The sequence below is a fragment of the Salmo trutta genome, chromosome 35 (genome assembly GCF_901001165.1).
Source record: "Salmo trutta chromosome 35, fSalTru1.1, whole genome shotgun sequence".
Taxonomy (NCBI): Eukaryota; Metazoa; Chordata; class Actinopteri; order Salmoniformes; family Salmonidae; genus Salmo; species Salmo trutta.
Genome location: NC_042991.1, coordinates 38,437,041 through 38,458,314, shown reverse-complemented (window position 1 = coordinate 38,458,314; position 21,274 = coordinate 38,437,041). Strand labels below are relative to the sequence as shown.

General features: G+C 44.9%; 1 protein-coding gene across 2 annotated transcripts in view; it reads right to left on the bottom strand.

Annotated features, from left to right (window-relative positions):
• Positions 1–21,274, bottom strand: part of LOC115175174 (sorting nexin-17) — a 67,959-nt gene that overhangs the window by 23,274 nt on the left and 23,411 nt on the right. The window contains exons 1-5 of one of the 2 annotated variants that reach the window (XM_029734406.1): positions 18,289–18,311; positions 15,373–15,437; positions 10,469–10,579; positions 8,321–8,411; positions 1,246–1,333 (exon numbers count right to left, since the gene is read on the bottom strand). In XM_029734406.1, the coding sequence (XP_029590266.1) occupies positions 1,246–1,333; positions 8,321–8,411; positions 10,469–10,579; positions 15,373–15,423 (341 nt within the window). In that variant the 5' untranslated portion in view covers positions 15,424–15,437; positions 18,289–18,311. Of the gene's footprint in view, positions 1–1,245; positions 1,334–8,320; positions 8,412–10,468; positions 10,580–15,372; positions 15,438–18,288; positions 18,312–21,274 lie in introns of those variants that run through there. The other variant, XM_029734405.1, reaches the window with a different exon arrangement.

The window sequence follows — 21,274 nt, the reverse complement described above, 5'->3', positions numbered from 1 at the left end:
CTGGATGAAACGGGTACAAAAGTATCTATATCCACAGTAAAACGAGTCCTATATCGCCATAACCTGAAAGGCCACTCAGCAAGGAAGAAGCCACTGCTCCAAAACCGGCATAAAAAAGCCAGACTAAGGTTTGCAACTGCACATGGGGACAAAGATCATACTTTTTGGAGAAAAGTCCTCTGGTCTGATGAAACAAATATAGAACTGTTTGGCCATAATGACCATTGTTATGTTTGGAGGAAAAAGGGGGAGGCTTGCAAGCCGAAGAACACCATCCCAACCGTGAAGCACAGGGGTGGCAGCATCATGTTGTGGGGGTGCTTTGCTGCAGGAGGGACAGGTGCACTTCACAAAATAGATGGCTTCATGAGGAAGGAAAATTCCGTGGATATATTGAAGCAACATCTCAAGACATCAGTCAGGAAGTTAAAGCTTGGTCGCAAATGGGTCTTCCAAACGTACAATGACCCCAAGCATACTTCCAAAGTTGTGACAAAATGGATTAAGGACAACAAAGTCAAGGTATTGGAGTGGCCATCACAAAGCCCTAACCTCAATCCTATAGAAAATTTGTGGGCAGAACTGAAAAAGCGTGTGCGAGCAAGGGGGCCTACAAACCTGACTCAGTTACACCAGCTCTGTCAGGTGGAATGGGCCAAAATTCACCCAACTTATTGTGGGAAGCTTGTGGAAGGCTACCCGAAACATTTGACCTAAGTTAAACAATTTAAAGGCAATGCTACCAAATACTAATTGAGTGTATGTAAACTTTTGACCCACTGGGAATGTGATGAAAGAAATGAAATCTGAGATAAATCATTCTCTCTACTATTATTCTGACATTTCAAATTCTTAAAATAAAGTGGTGATCCTAACTGACCTAAGACAGGGAATTTTTACTAGGATTAAAAGTCAGGAATTGTGAAAAACTGAGTTTATATGTATTTGGTTAAGGTGTATGTAAACTTCCCACTTCAACTGTATGCAAAACAGGCCGATATAAACAATATATACACCACTGGGGAAGCATCAGTCACACAGAGTGGGGAAGCATCAGTCTAACAGAGTGGGGAAGCATCAGTCTAACAGAGTGGGGAAGCATCAGTCTAACAGAGTGGGGAAGCATCAGTCTAACAGAGTGGGGAAGCATCAGTCTAACAGAGTGGGGAAGCATCAGTCTAACAGAGTGGGGAAGCATCAGTCAAACAGCCAACTATTGTTAATGTTTGTGTAGAGGTATCATACCTTTTACGAAGGGCGATGTGGAACTCCAAGCTCCGTAAACTGGTGACTGACACGTATGGCAGCTCAAAATCCTGCAGCTTCCTCACAACTAGAGAGAGAGAGAGAGATGGAGAAGAGAAAGAGAGGAAGAGAGGAGGAGAGAGGAGAGAGAGAGAGAGATGGAGAGAGAGAGAGATGGAGAAGAGAAAGAGAGGAAGAGGAAGAGAGGAGAGAGAGAGGAAGAGGAAGAGAGGAAAAAAGAGAGCAGAGGGAGAAGGAGAGAGTGAGTCAAAAGGAGGGCTGAGCAGTACAGCCTGATCTGATTTAGATAACAACAAAGATGAAAACAAACAGGGAGAGATGAGGACAGTCCATCTGGACAGAACCCAGCAGGGTCCAGTAACAGAGAGAGATGAGGACAGTCCATCTGGACAGAACCCAGCAGAGTCCAGTAACAGAGAGAGATGAGGACAGTCCATCTGGACAGAACCCAGCAGGGTCCAGTAACAGACAGAGATGAGGACAGTCCACCTGGACAGAACCCAGCAGGGTTCAGTAACAGAGAGAGATGAGGACAGTCCATCTGGACAGAACCCAGCAGAGTCCAGTAACAGAGAGAGATGAGGACAGTCCACCTGGACAGAACCCAGTAGGGTCCAGTAAGAGAGAGAGATGAGGACAGTCCATCTGGACAGAACCCAGCAGGGTCCAGTAACAGAGAGAGATGAGGACAGTCCATCTGGACAGAACCCAGCAGGGTCCAGTAACAGAGAGAGATGAGGACAGTCCACCTGGACAGAACCCAGCAGGGTCCAGTAAGAGAGAGAGATGAGGACAGTCCATCTGGACAGAACCCAGCAGGGTCCAGTAACAGAGAGAGATGAGGACAGTCCATCTGGACAGAACCCAGCAGGGTCCAGTAACAGACAGAGATGAGGACAGTCCATCTGGACAGAACCCAGCAGGGTCCAGTAACAGAGAGAGATGAGGACAGTCCATCTGAACAGAACCCAGCAGGGTCCAGTAACAGAGAGAGATGAGGACAGTCCATCTGGACAGAACCCAGCAGGGTCCAGTAACAGAGAGAGACGAGGACAGTCCATCTGGACAGAACCCAGCAGGGTCCAGTAACAGAGAGAGATGAGGACAGTCCATCTGGACAGAACCCAGCAGGGTCCAGTAACAGAGAGAGATGAGGACAGTCCATCTGGACAGAACCCAGCAGGGTCCAGTAACAGAGAGAGACGAGGACAGTCCACCTGGACAGAACCCAGCAGGGTCCAGTAACAGAGAGAGATGAGGACAGTCCACCTGGACAGAACCCAGCAGGGTCCAGTAACCATGTGTCTGTGTGAGTGTACTAACTGCAGCTGTTTTGTTGAGACTTACTCTCCAGGGGGAACAGGGAGATCACAGCAGCTGTCTGGAGAGAGTAGCTTGCATCCCAAATAGGCACCCTATTCCCTACATAGTGGCCCATAGGGCTCTGGTCAAAAGTAGTGCACAATATAGGGAAAACGGTGCCATTTGGGACATACCCTGCTGTTGAGTTCTGTCCAGTTCCCTTTTTGCAACACCAGCTACATTTAGGACTGTGGCGGTCATTACATTTTGTCAGCCGGTTAATGTCATGCAAAACAGACTGCCAGTCTCACGGTAATTGTTGGTTTGTAAATCTTGGAGAGTTCAGATCAGAACAGGACTATTGTTTTATATAGCTTGGAGAGTTCAGATCAGAACAGGACTATTGGTTTATATAGCTTGGAGAGTTCAGAACAGGACTATTGGTTTATATAGCTTGGAGAGTTCAGATCAGAACAGGACTATTGGTTTATATAGCTTGGAGAGTTCAGAACAGGACTATTGGTTTATATAGCTTGGAGAGTTCAGATCAGAACAGGACTATTGGTTTATATAGCTTGGAGAGTTCAGATCAGATCAGGACTATTGGTTTATATAGCTTGGAGAGTTCAGATCAGAACAGGACTATTGGTTTATATAGCTTGGAGAGTTCAGAACAGGACTATTGGTTTATATAGCTTAGAGAGTTCAGAACAGGACTATTGGTTTATATAGCTTGGAGAGTTCAGATCAGAACAGGACTATTGGTTTATATAGCTTGGAGAGTTCAGATCAGGACTATTGGTTTATATAGCTTGGAGAGTTCAGAACAGGACTATTGGTTTATATAGCTTGGAGAGTTCAGAACAGGACTATTGGTTTATATAGCGTGGAGAGTTCAGAACAGGACTATTGGTTTATATAGCTTGGAGAGTTCAGAACAGGACTATTGGTTTATATAGCTTGGAGAGTTCAGATCAGGACTATTGGTTTATATAGCTTGGAGAGTTCAGAACAGAACAGGACTATTGGTTTATATAGCTTGGAGAGTTCAGATCAGAACAGGACTATTGGTTTATATAGCTTGGAGAGTTCAGAACAGGACTATTGGTTTATATAGCTTGGAGAGTTCAGATCAGAACAGGACTATTGGTTTATATAGCTTGGAGAGTTCAGAACAGGACTATTGGTTTATATAGCTTGGAGAGTTCAGAACAGGACTATTGGTTTATATAGCTTGGAGAGTTCAGATCAGAACAGGACTATTGGTTTATATAGCTTGGAGAGTTCAGAACAGGACTATTGGTTTATATAGCTTGGAGAGTTCAGATCAGGACTATTGGTTTATATAGCTAGGAGAGTTCAGAACAGGACTATTGGTTTATATAGCTTGGAGAGTTCAGATCAGGACTATTGGTTTATATAGCTAGGAGAGTTCAGATCAGATCAGGACTATTGGTTTATATAGCTTGGAGAGTTCAGATCAGATCAGGACTATTGGTTTATATAGCTAGGAGAGTTCAGAACAGGACTATTGGTTTATATAGCTTGGAGAGTTCAGAACAGGACTATTGGTTTATATAGCTTGGAGAGTTCAGAACAGGACTATTGGTTTATATAGCTTGGAGAGTTCAGAACAGAACAGGACTATTGGTTTATATAGCTTGGAGAGTTCAGAACAGTTCCTCTGGGAGCCTTGAAACGGACATGCAATAAATCTTTAGGGAAAAGTGTCCATATTCAATAGTTCCACCCGTTCCTTCATTCAGCAGAACTCTGGACAGAACCCTGCCAGCCCAGTTCGATTCCAACAGAAATAGGTGGATTCTATCGACAGAGGCAATCTTTCTTCTGTTGGTGTTTGTGTTGGTGTTGTTGAGTGTGAGAGAAAGAGGGTTTAGCAGGAAGAAGAGGGAAAATAGGAAGGAGACAGGACCCCACTGGACGGAGCCAACAGAGGAAGGAGGTTTGGCAGCTCTCTCACTAAATCTCACTCATTCAGTTATCAAGGTAATTAGGCTAAGTCCCAAATGGCACCCTATTCCCTATGTAGTGCACTACTTTTAAAACAGGGCCCATAGGTGTGTATAGGGAATAGGGTGCCCCGTTTGGGATACAGTCCAAGTGATTAGCTAATCTTTTGCACTGGTGCCACGTCAACTCCTCAATTCCTTTCCGAGTGGGAGATTTTAGGAACGAAATCAGCAAAAAACAAACTAACATGTCCATGTCTTCATTTCTAGGCCTTCATTGCCCTGCATAGTTCCCTGCATACTTCCCTGCATACTTCCCCGCATAGTTCCCCGCATACTTCCCCGCATACTTCCCTGCATAGTTCCCTGTATAGTTCCCCGTATAGTTCCCCGTATAGTTCCCCGTATAGTTCCCCGCATACTTCCCCGCATACTTCCCTGCATAGTTCCCTGCATAGTTCCCCGCATAGTTCCCCGCATAGTTCCCCGCATAGTTCCCCGCATAGTTCCCCGCATAGTTCCCCGTATAGTTCCCCGCATAGTTCCCCGCATAGTTCCCCGCATAGTTCCCCGCATAGTTCCCCGCATAGTTCCCTGCATAGTTCCCCGCATAGTTCCCCGCATAGTTCCCTGTATAGTTCCCCGTATAGTTCCCCGTATAGTTCCCTGCATACTTCCCCGCATAGTTCCCCGTATAGTTCCCTGCATAGTTCCCTGCATAGTTCCCTGCATAGTTCCCTGTATAGGTCCCTGCATAGTCCCCTGCATAGTTCCCTGCATAGTTCCCTGCATAGTTCCCTGCATAGTTCCCTGTATAGTTCCCTGTATAGGTCCCTGCATAGTCCCCTGCATAGTTCCCTGCATAGTTCCCTGCATAGTTCCCTGTATAGTTCCTTGTATAGTTCCTTTCCATTTAAGTGTGTTCGTCCTCTTAGACGTTTTTTGTTTAGTAAAATTCCTGAAATGTGGGTTGTTGAATCTTGGCCGCTGACCCCTTCCTGTTGCGTAGCGCGAGTTTGTTGTTACTTATTTCAGTGAGCACCGTTAACAAGTTGTAGCTAGCCCCTCTTTCCCCTCTCCCCTCTTTCTGTGTCCCAAATGTGTAATTTCCACTCCGACCTGTGAAAGGCAGAAATACGCCACAAAGCGTCTCGTCTGCTGTAAAGCTACAACAACAAGTTTATCTAGCTAACTTTAGCTCCTATGGGTAGCTAAGGGTTGAGTGCTGTGTTGTTGGGTGCTGTTGAATCAGGACAACATGGCAACGTGATCACTGCTATGAAGGTCTGGCAACATTTCACTTCAGGTAACGTCAATGTGTTACTTGTCTAGCTAATCTGCTAGCCAGCTATCATTCTGTTTTCCACTCAGTGTCTGGAAGGCTTAGCAAAAGATGTCTATTCTGTTAAAAGATGTCATCCAAAAAGCTAACTTTGTACAACAGGAAAATAAATCTGATTGTGGGTTGCTGTAACATCTCTAGCTAGCTAGCCAGTTGTTAACTAGCTAGCTCTCAACACACTAGCTATTATTTGGCTAAACGTTAGGCTAGCTAGCTAGATATCTTTGAAATGCCAGCCCATAATCAGAAGCCTAACGTGTTTACTACTACTGCTACTACTACTACTACTACTAAGTGTAAGTGACGTATCTGTTTTTATATATTGATGAGGACGAGTAACAGAGGACGACTTGGTTTTAGACAATTCATTAGCCTAGCCATGGCTGCTCATGGACTATCGGCTGCCTCGGGAAAAACAACTCATATTCATCTCGGGGGTTTGTGGATAATAATCAAAGTGAAATGTGTTTCATCAACATCGTGCTGATGTATTTCAACAAATGCCTGTGAAGGGGACTCTAACATGTTGTCCTCCCCCCACCAGACAATAATGCTGAATGGCAGACATATTGTTCCTGGAGGGGATTACATGGAGGACCAGCGGAATTTAATACTTCATAAGCCATTGGTTAGAATGGAAAATGTGCCTTCTCCATTTCCCAACAACAACAAATGCATCGAAGTTGACACATGGTCAGTAGCAGAGCCCCTGGATGGAGTTTACTTGTTGTTACATTTACATATTGTTGGGGGATAGGTGCCTTGCTCAAGGGCACAATGGCAGGAGATGGTACATGGGGATCGATGACCATCAGCCTTCCAGCTGCCAGTTCAGTTCTATTCCCAGTTGTCTGTGGCCCGACCTGGGGCTTGAATCAGCAACCTTCCAGCTGCTGGTCTGCCTCCCCAGCCTCTGTTTCGCAAGCCTGGGGACCCAAAGGGCGTTCACTTTGCGTCCCTAGGACCAGGGCTAGGCAGGGTGGCCTCTTGCTTTGCGTGTTTCCAGGGAAAGGACCTTGGTGAGTCTGATAAAACCATGTTTTAGAGACAGTACATCTACTCACCAGCTTACAGTATATAGTCAACAATAAAAAGAGGAAACAAAGATGGATCTTTCCAGTGAACCTTTCAAGAAAGTTTTCAAAATGAGTCAACAGGAGACACTAGAGAGACCGTCAACAACAGCAGACACTAGAGAGACCGTCAACAACAGGAGACACTAGAGAGACCGTCAACAACAGTAGACACCGTCAACAACAGTAGACACCGTCAACAACAGTAGACACCGTCAACAACAGGAGACACTAGAGACACCGTCAACAACAGCAAACACTAGAGAGACCGTCAACAACAGCAGACACTAGAGAGACCGTCAACAACAGGAGACACTAGAGAGACCGTCAACAACAGCAGACACTAGAGAGACTGTCAACAACAGGAGACACTAGAGAGACCGTCAACAACAGGAGACACTAGAGAGACCGTCAACAACAGCAGACACTAGAGAGACCGTCAACAACAGGAGACACTAGAGAGACCGTCAACAACAGGAGACACTAGAGAGACCGTCAACAACAGGAGACACTAGAGAGACCGTCAACAACAGCAGACACTAGAGAGACCGTCAACAAAAGGATGTCAATTCAAGGACATCATGTGATGATTTTCTAGGACCGATAGTTCAGGCTGATTGGCTAAGGAGCATTCAAGGTCATGATATATTGGTTCGGCCTCGTGTCTGTCAAAACAAGTCCCTCGAGCGGTCTGTCAAAACAAGTCCCTCGAGCGGTCTGTCAAAACAACTCCCTCGAGCGGTCTGTCAAAACAACACCATCGAGCGGTCTGTCAAAACAACACCATCGAGCGGTCTGTCAAAACAAGTCCCTCGAGCGGTCTGTCAAAACAAGTCCCTCGAGCGGTCTGTCAAAACAAGTCCCTCGAGCGGTCTGTCAAAACAACTCCCTCGAGCGGTCTGTCAAAACAACACCATCGAGCGGTCTGTCAAAACAACACCATCGAGCGGTCTGTCAAAACAACACCATCGAGCGGTCTGTCAAAACAAGTCCCTCAAGCGGTCTGTCAAAACAAGTCCCTCGAGCGGTCTGTCAAAACAACTCCCTCGAGCGGTCTGTCAAAACAACTCCCTCGAGCGGTCTTTCAAAACAAGTCCCTCAAGCGGTCTGTCAAAACAACTCCCTCGAGCGGTCTGTCAAAACAACTCCCTCGAGCGGTCTGTCAAAACAAGTCCCTCAAGCGGTCTGTCAAAACAAGTCCCTCGAGCGGTCTGTCAAAACAAGTCCCTCGAGCGGTCTGTCAAAACAATATCCGTCTTATATGATAACCTCTCAGAAATTATCAATATATTTCATTCCCAACTGTCCTCGATATGGTTATGGGATGGTTAAGGGTTAAGGGCCGAAGGTTAAAAGTCAGTGCTTACATGTTAAGCCCCCGTCCACTCCTTCCCGAACCAGGAAGAGACTGAAGTAACCAGCAAGGTCGTCTGGAAGGTCCAGCTTCGACGCAACAGCCTGCAAATCAGAAGACAGACAGATCATCTTCTGTCATCTTTTTCTGTGGTTGAATGAATCCACAACTCCTATTTCCTCTGACTCATAAAACAAACAAATATTTTATTCACTGACAGTTATACAGCCTTGAACCTATTGAAATAGAGAGAGAGAGAGAGGTCTATGGTCCTTCTGGTGGTAACAGTTTATGAAGAACACCAGACTAGTTTACAGTTGTAGTAGTTACAGGAACAAAGAGCAGCTGTTTGTGTGGAGTTACAACTTCTATCTTTCTATCTGATAGAATGTACTGCATTCACTTATGGGTCAACTAGTTTCAAGAGTGGATGGATTCTCTGGTGCTGGCAAGCATTCTCTGGTTCTCTGGTGCTGGCAAACATTCTGTGGTGCTGGCAAACATTATCTGGTGCTGGCAAACATTCTCTGGTGCTGGCAAACATTCTCTGGTTCTCTAGTGCTGGAAAACATTCTCTGATGCTGGCAAACATGCTCTGGTGCTGGCAAACATGCTCTGGTTCTATAGTGCTGGAAAACATTCTCTGGTGCTGGCAAACATTCTCTGGTGCTGGCAAACATTCTCTGGTTCTCTAGTGCTGGAAAACATTCTCTGATGCTGGCAAACATGCTCTGGTGCTGGCAAACATTCTCTGGTTCTATAGTGCTGGAAAACATTCTCTGGTTCTCTGGTGCTGGCAAACATTCTCTGGTGCTGGCAAACATTCTCTGGTTCTCTAGTGCTGGAAAACATTCTCTGGTTCTCTAGTGCTGGCAAACATTCTCTGGTGCTGGCAAACATTCTCTGGTGCTGGCAAACATTCTCTGGTGCTGGATTCTCTGGTGCTAGCAAACATTCTCTGGTGCTGGCAAACATTCTCTGGTGCTGGAAAACATTATCTGGTGCTGGAAAACATTCTCTGGTGCTGGATTCTCTGGTGCTGGAAAACATTCTCTGGTGCTGGCAAACATTCTCTGGTTCTCTGGTGCTGGCAAACATTCTCTGGTTCTCTGGTGCTGGAAAACATTCTCTGGTTCTGGAAAACATTCTCTGGTTCTGGCAAACATTCTCTGGTTCTCCGGTTCTGGCAAACATTCTCTGGTTCTGGCAAACATTCTCTGGTGCTGGCAAACATTCTCTGGTTCTCTAGTGCTGGCAAACATTCTCTGGTGCTGGCAAACATTCTCTGGTGCTGGCAAACATTCTCTGGTTCTCTGGTGCTGGCAAACATTCTCTGGTTCTCTGGTGCTGGAAAACATTCTCTGGTTCTGGCAAACATTCTCTGGTTCTGGCAAACATTCTCTGGTTCTCTGGTGCTGGCAAACACTCTCTGGTTCTCTGGTGCTGGAAAACATTCTCTGGTTCTCTGGTGCTGGCAAACATTCTCTGGTTCTGGCAAACATTCTCTGGTTCTCCGGTTCTGGCAAACATTCTCTGGTTCTGGAAAACATTCTCTGGTGCTGGCAAACATTCTCTGGTTCTCTGGTGCTGGCAAACATTCTCTGGTTCTCTGGTGCTGGCAAACATTCTCTGGTTCTCTGGTGCTGGCAAACATTCTCTGGTTCTCTGGAGCTGGCAAACATTCTCTGGTTCTGGCAAACATTCTCTGGTTCTCCGGTTCTGGCAAACATTCTCTGGTTCTGGAAAACATTCTCTGGTGCTGGCAAACATTCTCTGGTTCTCTGGTGCTGGAAAACATTCTCTGGTTCTCCGGTTCTGGCAAACATTCTCTGGTTCTCTGGTGCTGGAAAACATTCTCTGGTGCTGGCAAACATTCTCTGGTTCTGGCAAACATTCTCTGGTTCTCTGGTGCTGGCAAACATTCTCTGGTTCTCTGGTGCTGGAAAACATTCTCTGGTTCCATTTCATCCCTCTCCCTACAGGTTTCCTAACACTGATATTCCTTGTAGGACACCAACTGAACATTAGTGTTGTGGATTTATAGATCAATTATTATCACTCATAATTTCCACGATAATAAGGTGATAATAAAACTGAATCGAAAATGAAGAGCGTTTTAAATCAGCATGTGTCCTGGCTGGCAAACACACATACAGCTTACCTCGAGGACGTCTTCTGTCTGGTCCGAGGTCAGGATGTTGACTGTGACCTTCTGGCTCTTTGACAGGTAGATCTCCAGAGGTACCTCTTCTGTTGGAATCTGCTGGGTCTCCTATTGGACAATGACATGTTTACTACTGGGTCTCCTATTGGACAATGACAGGTTTACTACTGGGTCTCCTATTGGACAATGACAGGTTTACAACTGGGTCTCCTATTGGACAATGACAGGTTTACAACTGAGTCTCCTATTGGACAATGACAGGTTTACTGCTGGGGCTCCTATTGGACAATGACAGGTTTACTACTGAGTCTCCTATTGGACAATGACAGGTTTACTACTGGGTCTCCTATTGGACAATGACAGGTTTACTACTGGGTCTCCTATTGGACAATGACAGGTTTACTGCTGGGTCTCCTATTGGACAATGACAGGTTTACTGCTGGGTCTCCTATTGGACAATGACAGGTTTACTACTGGGTCTCCTATTGGACAATGACAGGTTTACTACTGAGTCTCCTATTGGACAATGACAGGTTTACTACTGGGTCTCCTATTGGACAATGACAGGTTTACTACTGGGTCTCCTATTGGACAATGACAGGTTTACTACTGAGTCTCCTATTGGACAATGACAGGTTTACTACTGGGTCTCCTATTGGACAATGACAGGTTTACTGCTGGGTCTCCTATTGGACAATGACAGGTTTACTACTGGGTCTCCTATTGGACAATGACAGGTTTACTACTGGGTCTCCTATTGGACAATGACAGGTTTACTACTGGGTCTCCTATTGGACAATGACAGGTTTACTACTGGGTCTCCTATTGGACAATGACAGGTTTACTACTGGGTCTCCTATTGGACAATGACAGGTTTACTGCTGGGTCTCCTATTGGACAATGACAGGTTTACTGCTGGGTCTCCTATTGGACAATGACAGGTTTACTACTGGGTCTCCTATTGGACAATGACAGGTTTACTACTGGGTCTCCTATTGGACAATGACAGGTTTACTGCTGGGTCTCCTATTGGACAATGACAGGTTTACTACTGGGTCTCCTATTGGACAATGACAGGTTTACTACTGGGTCTCCTATTGGACAATGACAGGTTTACTGCTGGGTCTCCTATTGGACAATGACAGGTTTACTACTGGGTCTCCTATTGGACAATGACAGGTTTACTACTGGGTCTCTTATAGAACCCTGTTCTATTAGATCAAGCAAACTACACGGAGCAAATAAGTCATACATTTTTTTGTTAAAATTCAACTCTCTCATTTACCTCTGTACAAACACTTCTGGCTTGGTAAGCCACCTGCTAAACGAGACAGATTTTGGGCCCAGTCATCCCTCTCACTTCACCTCTTCCTCGCTGATGTGTCTCACACATTTCAGTTCAATACTATAGCTCCCCGCCTTGGACCAAATCAGTAGCATTTTTTTTAAATGCTGGATCTCAATGTCAAGATGCATCATTGAGAAAACTACCACCTCAAAGTCCTACCGTGGCTGAACGTATTACCAAGACTGAAGCCATTACCGAGTCAGCGTGCAGGCTCACAGAGCAGAGACACAACACACTGAATCACAGAGATACAACACACTGAATCACAGAGATACAACACACTGAATCACAGAGCAGAGAAACAACACACTGAATCACAGAGCAGAGACACACAACACACAATCACAGAGCAGAGAGACACAACACACTGAATCACAGAGCAGAGAGACAGCACACTGAATCACAGAGCAGAGAAACAGCACACTGAATCACAGAGCAGAGAAACAGCACACTGAATCACAGAGCAGAGAGACAACACACTGAATCACAGAGCAGAGAGACACAACACACTGAATCACAGAGCAGAGAGATACAACAGACTGAATCACAGAGCAGAGAGACACAACAGACTGAATCACAGAGCAGAGAGACACAACACACTGAATCACAGAGCAGAGAGACACAACACACTGAATCACAGAGCAGAGACACAACACACTGAATCACAGAGCAGAGAGACAACACACTGAATCACAGAGCAGAGACACAACACACTGAATCACAGAGCAGAGAGACAACACACTGAATCACTGAGCAGAGACACAACACACTGAATCACAGAGACACAACACACTGAATCACAGAGCAGAGACACAACACACTGAATCACAGAGCAGAGAGACACAACACACTGAATCACAGAGCAGAGAGACACAACACACTGAATCACAGAGCAGAGACACAACACACTGAATCACAGAGCAGACACACAACACACTGAATCACAGAGCAGACACACAACACACTGAATCACAGAGCAGAGAGACAACACACTGAATCACAGAGCAGAGAGACACAACACACTGAATCACAGAGCAGAGAGACACAACACACTGAATCACAGAGCAGAGAGACACAACACACTGAATCACAGAGCAGAGAGACACAACACACTGAATCACAGAGATACAACACTGAATCACAGAGCAGAGACACAACACACTGAATCACAGAGCAGAGAGACACAACACACTGAATCACTGAGCAGAGAGACACAACACACTGAATCACAGAGCAGAGAGACACAACACACTGAATCACAGAGCAGAGAGACACAACACACTGAATCACTGAGCAGAGAGACACAACACACTGAATCACAGAGCAGAGAGACACAACACACAGAATCACAGAGCAGAGACACACACACTGAATCACAGAGCAGAGACACAACACACTGAATCACAGAGACACAACACACTGAATCACAGAGACAACACACTGAATCACAGAGCAGAGACACAACACACTGAATCACAGAGCAGAGACAACACTGAATCACAGAGCAGAGAGACAACACACTGAATCACAGAGCAGAGACACAACACACTGAATCACTGAGCAGAGAGACACAACACACTGAATCACAGAGATACAACACACTGAATCACAGAGCAGAGAGACACAACACACTGAATCACAGAGCAGAGACAACACACTGAATCACAGAGCAGAGACACACAACACTGAATCACAGAGCAGAGACACAACACACTGAATCACAGAGCAGAGACACAACACACTGAATCACAGAGCAGAGACACAACACACTGAATCACAGAGCAGAGACACAACACACTGAATCACAGAGCAGAGACACAACACACTGAATCACAGAGCAGAGACACAACACACTGAATCACAGAGCAGAGACACAACACACTGAATCACAGAGCAGAGAGACACAACACACTGAATCACAGAGCAGAGAGACACAACACACTGAATCACAGAGCAGAGAGACAACACACTGAATCACAGAGCAGAGACACAACACACTGAATCACAGAGCAGAGAGACAACACACTGAATCACTGAGCAGAGACACAACACACTGAATCACAGAGACACAACACACTGAATCACAGAGCAGAGACACAACACACTGAATCACAGAGCAGAGAGACACAACACACTGAATCACAGAGCAGAGAGACACAACACACTGAATCACAGAGCAGAGACACAACACACTGAATCACAGAGCAGACACACAACACACTGAATCACAGAGCAGAGAGACAACACACTGAATCACAGAGCAGAGAGACACAACACACTGAATCACAGAGCAGAGAGACACAACACACTGAATCACAGAGCAGAGAGACACAACACACTGAATCACAGAGCAGAGAGACACAACACACTGAATCACAGAGCAGAGAGACACAACACACTGAATCACAGAGATACAACACACTGAATCACAGAGCAGAGACACAACACACTGAATCACAGAGCAGAGAGACACAACACACTGAATCACTGAGCAGAGAGACACAACACACTGAATCACAGAGCAGAGAGACACAACACACTGAATCACAGAGCAGAGAGACACAACACACTGAATCACAGAGCAGAGAGACACAACACACTGAATCACAGAGATACAACACACTGAATCACAGAGCAGAGACACAACACACTGAATCACAGAGCAGAGAGACACAACACACTGAATCACTGAGCAGAGAGACACAACACACTGAATCACAGAGCAGAGAGACACAACACACTGAATCACAGAGCAGAGAGACACAACACACTGAATCACTGAGCAGAGAGACACAACACACTGAATCACAGAGCAGAGAGACACAACACACAGAATCACAGAGCAGAGACACACACACTGAATCACAGAGCAGAGACACAACACACTGAATCACAGAGACACAACACACTGAATCACAGAGACAACACACTGAATCACAGAGCAGAGACACAACACACTGAATCACAGAGCAGAGAGACACAACACACTGAATCACAGAGCAGAGAAACACACTGAATCACAGAGCAGAGACACAACACACTGAATCACAGAGCAGAGACACAACACACTGAATCACAGAGCAGCAGCATCTTGCTGGAGTAGTCTGCCTATATAGAACAACTGATGCACGCCACACCTCCTGATGAGACACATTCTACGTAGAACAGAACTGACACACCCGCACCACACACACACACACACACACACACACACACACACACACACACACACACACACACACACACACACACAGCCAGGGTGGAAGACACGCTAACTACACAGCCAGGGTGGAAGACATGCTAGCTACACAGCCAGGGTGGAAGACATGCTAGCTACACAGCCAGGGTGGAAGACATGCTAGCTACACAGCCAGGGTGGAAGACATGCTAGCTACACAGCCAGGGTGGAAGACATGCTAGCTACACAGCCAGGGTGGAAGACATGCTAGCTACACAGCCAGGGTGGAAGACACGCTAGCTACACAGCCAGGGTGGAAGACACGCTAGCTACACAGCCAGGGTGGAAGACATGCTAGCTAGCTCCACTACCAACCTGCTGGGCTTTCCTTAGAAAGCTGTTGAACACCTCACTGGCTCCGAGCATGGGGTCCTGTCGTACTGTGGTGGAGAGAGAGAGAAGATGAGAGAGATGTTAGAGGGCCACATCAACGCTTACATTTATACCTCATCAGTCTGTAGTAGTAGGATATATATCTACATGGACCTCATCAGTCTGTAGTAGTAGGATATATATCTACATGGACCTCATCAGTCTGTAGTAGTAGGATATATATCTACATGGACCTCATCAGTCTGTAGTAGTAGGATATATATCTACATGGACCTCATCAGTCTGTAGTAGTAGGATATATATCTACATGGACCTCATCAGTCTGTAGTAGTAGGATATATATCTACATGGACCTCATCAGTTTGTAGTAGTAGGATATATATCTACATGGACCTCATCAGTTTGTAGTAGTAGGATATATATCTACATGGACCTCATCAGGTCTGTAGTAGTAGGATATATATCTACATGGACCTCATCAGGTCTGTAGTAGTAGGATATATATCTACATGGACCTCATCAGGTCTGTAGTAGTAGGATATATATCTACATGGACCTCATCAGTCTGTAGTAGTAGGATATATATCTACATGGACCTCATCAGGTCTGTAGTAGTAGGATATATATCTACATGGACCTCATCAGTCTGTAGTAGTAGGATATATCTACAATGAGCCGAGAAGGTCTTCTGACGTGGCTTCAACAATCTGTAAATCATCAAAGAGCAGGAGCCAATTCAACCTGACATCTCCAGATGTGACTAACCAGTGAATCTCTACAGCGGCTTATTTACTTAACCAGTGAATCTCTACAGAGGCTTATTTACTTAACCAGTGAATCTCTACAGAGGCTTATTTACTTAACCAGTGAATCTCTACAGAGGCTTATTTACTTAACCAGTGAATCTCTACAGAGGCTTATTTACCTAACCAGTGAATCTCTACAGCGGCTTATTTACTTAACCAGTGAATCTCTACAGCGGCTTATTTACTTAACCAGTGAATCTCTACAGAGGCTTATTTACTTAACCAGTGAAACTCTACAGAGGCTTATTTACTTAACCAGTGAATCTCTACAGAGGCTTATTTACTTAACCAGTGAATCTCTACAGCGGCTTATTTACTTAACCAGTGAATCTCTACAGAGGCTTATTTACTTAACCAGTGAATCTCTACAGCGGCTTATTTACTTAACCAGTTAATCTCTACAGAGGCTTATTTACTTAACCAGTGAATCTCTACAGAGGCTTATTTACTTAACCAGTGAATCTCTACAGCGGCTTATTTTCGTGTTGTCCATTTACAAAGCTTAGGTTGATTGTATTGTACGGCGCAATGAAAGCGCAGTATGTGGGCGGGTGCTGTAATACTCACCCCTAAGTAGAGTGTACACTCAATTAAAAGTGCCCTTAAAAAGGGCACACACAGACATAGAGAGAGACAGACATAATTCCTGTGGTGGATTGAGTTCTGGCCCATGTCTCACACACACACACACACACACACAGCGTTCGGGGACGAGGGAGAACAGATTGTGTTTTGAGGCGGTAGATTTTCCATAACCATGTTAAAACCATCATGTACCATCCTCCCAGCAAGCAGTCGGTCAGCCAGCCAGGAAGACTCGGTGTGTGTGTGTGTGTGTGTGTGTGTGTGTGTGTGTGTGTGTGTGTGTGTGTGTGTGTGTGTGTGTGTGTGTGTGTGTGTGTGTGTGTGTGTGTGTGTGTGTGTTTACAGACTATGATATGCCTCAACAAGACTCAGTTTGTTCTGTGGTAACTTTCAGAAGATTAAAACAAAATGCTCAACACCGCTGCCAGATAAATTTCATTCAGTTCTTCTCTTTGTGTGTTGGTCTGTGTGTGCGTGCGTGGCAGTGTGTACATGGCCTCAGTTCACCTTTGACCTGCTTGGGGAAGTGTCTGGCCAAAGCTGAGGCTTGGTGGTGGGGGTGGGATGGACGGACATAGCCTACCATCCCCTTGGACTTGTAACTTGAGGAATTAGCTGACAAAGAAAATAAAATGTTCCCGACAAGGACCAACTGAAGGAGCGTTGAAACTTTGGCTGTGCTCAATCCTGGACAGTATCTCTGGCTGCTTATTTTACCAAAACAAATATATCAAACTTTCAGATTATTAGTGCTGATAACATTATGAATGGATCTGAAGAGAACAGAAAGGATCTCTGGTAGTCAGGACAACAGCCAAGAGGCCTTAGCGTCGACTACTATCGTGCTCAGTGTGTGCGTGTGTTAGGCGGTATACTGTATACCGGGGGATTTGGAAATAGTCATGGGTATGTTTATTTTTCCCCCCAATACCGTTGAACCAGATCACGTTCTTCATTTGACCCGTCACATGATGAAGCTTACCGTAGTTCCCCAGAACAGTTGAGCAAGTCATGTGTTTGTTTGTAAATAGCACAATGGGAGAAATAACTGTTCTTCCTGCAGACAAGCATGCGTCAAAACTTACTTCATTTGCACAATGTCTCCGATTCACGTTCGCTTGTAAAATGTCCAACATCACCAAACATTACATTCGCTAGCTCCTACCTATAAGCAGGGCATTCGGAAAGTATTCAGACCACTTCTCTTTTTCCACATTTTGTTACGTAACAGCTTTATTCTAAAATTGATTAAATAAAACATCCTCATCAATCTACACACAATACCCCATAATGACAAAGCGAAAACAGTTTGACATTTTTGCAAAGGTATTAAAAATAAAAAACTGAAATACCTTATTTAGATAAGTATTCAGACCCCTTTGCTATGAGACTCGAAATTGAGCTCAGGTGCATCCTGTTTCTGTTGATCATCCTTGAGATGTTTTTACAACTTGATTGGTGTCCACCTGTGGTAAATTGATTGGACATGATTTGGAAAGGCACACACCTGTCTATATAAAGTCCCACAGTTGGCAGTGCATGTCAGAGCAAAAACCAAGCCATGAGGTCGAAGGAATTGTCCATAGAGCTCCGAAACAGGATTGTGTTGAGGCCCAGATCTGGGGAAGCGTACCAAAACATTTCTGCAGCATTGAAGGTCCCCAAGAACACAGCAGTGGTGTAAAGTACTTAAGTAAAAATACTTTAAAGTATTAAAGTAGTTTTTGGGGGTATCTGTAATTTACTATTAATATTTAACTACTTTTACTTCACTACATTCCTAAAGAAAATAATGTACTTTTTACTCCATACGTTTTCCCTGCCACCCAAAAGTACTCGTTACATTTTGAATGCTTAGCAGGACAGAAAAATTGTCAAATTCATAAACTTATCAAGAGAACATCTCTAGTCATCCCTACTGCCTCTGATCTGGAGGACTCACTAAACAGAGAACATCCCTGGTCATCCCTACTGCCTCTGATCTGGTGGACTCACTAAACAGAGAACATCCCTGGTCATCCCTACTGACTCTGATTTGGTGGACTCACTAAACAGAGAACATCCCTGGTCATCCCTACTGCCTCTGATCTGGTGGACTCACTAAACAGAGAACATCCCTGGTCATCCCTACCGCCTCTGATCTGGAGGACTCACTAAACAGAGAACATCCCTGGTCATCCCTACTGTCTCTGATCTGGAGGACTCACTAAACAGAGAACATCCCTGGTCATCCCTACTGCCTCTGATCTGGAGGACTCACTAAACAGAGAACATACCTGGTCATCCCTACTGCCTCTGATCTGGTGGACTCACTAAACACAAATGCTTTCTTTGTAATTAATGTCTGAGTGTTAGAGTGTGCCCCTGGCTATCTGTAAATTATGTCTGAGTGTTGGAGTGTGCCCCTGGCTATCAGTAAATTATGTCTGAGTGTTGGAGTGTGCCCCTGGCTATCTGTAAATAATGTCTGAGTGTTGGAGTGTGCCCCTGGCTATCTGTAAATGATGTCTGAGTGTTGGAGTGTGCCCCTGGCTATCTGTAAATGAAGACTGAGTGTTGGAGTGTGCCCCTGGCTATCCATACATTTTTAAAACAAGAAAAAAAGGTGCCACCTGGTTTGCTTAATATAAGGAATTATACATTATTTATACTTTTACAATTTGATACTTAAATATATTTAAAAACAAATTATTTTAGACTTTTACTCAAGTAGTATTTTACTACTACATTTTATATTAAGGTACCTTTACTTTTACTCAAGTATGAGAATTGGGTACTTTTCTACCACTGGAACACTCTAACCTCCATCACTGTTAAATGGATGACGTTTTGGAACCACCAAGACTCTTCCTAGAGCTGGCCGCTCAGCCAAACTGAGCAATCAGGGAGAAGGACCTTGGTCAGGGAGGTCTTGGTCACTGACAGAGCTCAAGTGTTCCTCTGTGGAGATGGAAGAACCTTCCAGAAGGACAACTATCTCTGCAGCACTCCACCAATCAGGCCTTTATGGCAGAGTGGCCAGATGGAAGCCACTCCTCAGTAAAAGGCACATGACAGCCAGCTTGGAGTTTGCCAAAAGGCACCTAAAGGACTTTCAGACCATGAGAGACAAGATTCTCTGGTCTGATGAAACCAAGATTGAAATCTTTGGCCTGAATGCCAAGTGTCACGTCTGGAGAAAACCTAGCACCATCCCTACGGTGAAGCAGGGTGGTGGCAGCATCATGCTGTGGGGATGTTTTTCAGCGGCAGGGACTGGGAGACTAGTCAGGATCGAGGCAAAGATGAACGGAGCAAAGTACAGCGAGATCCTTAATAAAAGCCTGCGACAGAGTGTTGAGGACCTCAGACTGGGCCAAGGTTCACCTTCCAACAGGACAACAACCCTAAGCACACAGTCAAGACAACGCAGGAGTGGCTTCAGGATAAGTCTCTGAATGTCCTTAAGTGGTCCAGCCAGAGCCCGGACTTGAACCCGATCTAACATCTCTGGAGAGACCTGGAAATAGCTATGCAGCAACGCTCCCCATCCAACTGGACAGAGCTTGATAGGATCTGCAGAGAAGAATGGGAGAAATTCCCCAAATACAGGTGTGCCAAGCTTCCAGCTTCATACCCAAGAAGACTCGAGGCTGTAATCGCTGCCAAAGGTGCTTAAACAAAGTACTGAGTAAAGGGACTGAAGACTTATGAAATATTTTAGTTTTTATTTTTAAATACATTTGCAAAAATGTCTAAAAACGTGTTTTTGCTTTGTCGTTATGGGGTATTGTGTGTAGATTGATAAGGGCAAAAACTATTTAATACATTTTAGAATAAGTCTGTAAAGTCAAAGGGTCTGAATAATTTCCGAATGCACTGGATGTACAGTGGCAAGAAAAAGTATGTAAACCCTTTGGAATTACCAGGATTATTGCATAAATTAGTCATCAAATTTGATCTGATCTTCATTTTAGTCACAACAATGCCCTGCACTATAAAAAATTCACGAAATTTGAGTTTGCTATTCACAAGAAGCATTGCCTGATGTGAACCATGCCTCGAACAAAAGAGATCTCAGACCTAAGATTAAGAATTGTTGACATGTATAAAGCTGGAAAGGGTTTCAAAAGTATCTCTAAAAGCCTTGATGTTCATCAGTTCACGGTAAGACAAATTGTCTATAAATGGAGAAAGTCCAGCACTATCGCTGCTGTCTAAAGAAAACATTGCTGCACGTCTGAAGTTCACAAAAGAGCACCTGGATGTTCCACAGCGCTTCTGGCAAAATATTCAGTGGACAGATGAAACTACAGTTCAAATGAAATGTATTTATATAGCCCTTCTTACATCAGCTGATGTCACAAAGTGCTGTACAGAAACCCAGCCTAAAACCCCCAAACAGCAAAGCAAAGCAGGTGTAGAAGCACGGTGGCTAGGAAAAACTCCCTAGAAAGACCAAAACCTAGGAAGAAACCTAGAGAGGAACCAGGCTATGAGGGGTGGCCAGTCCT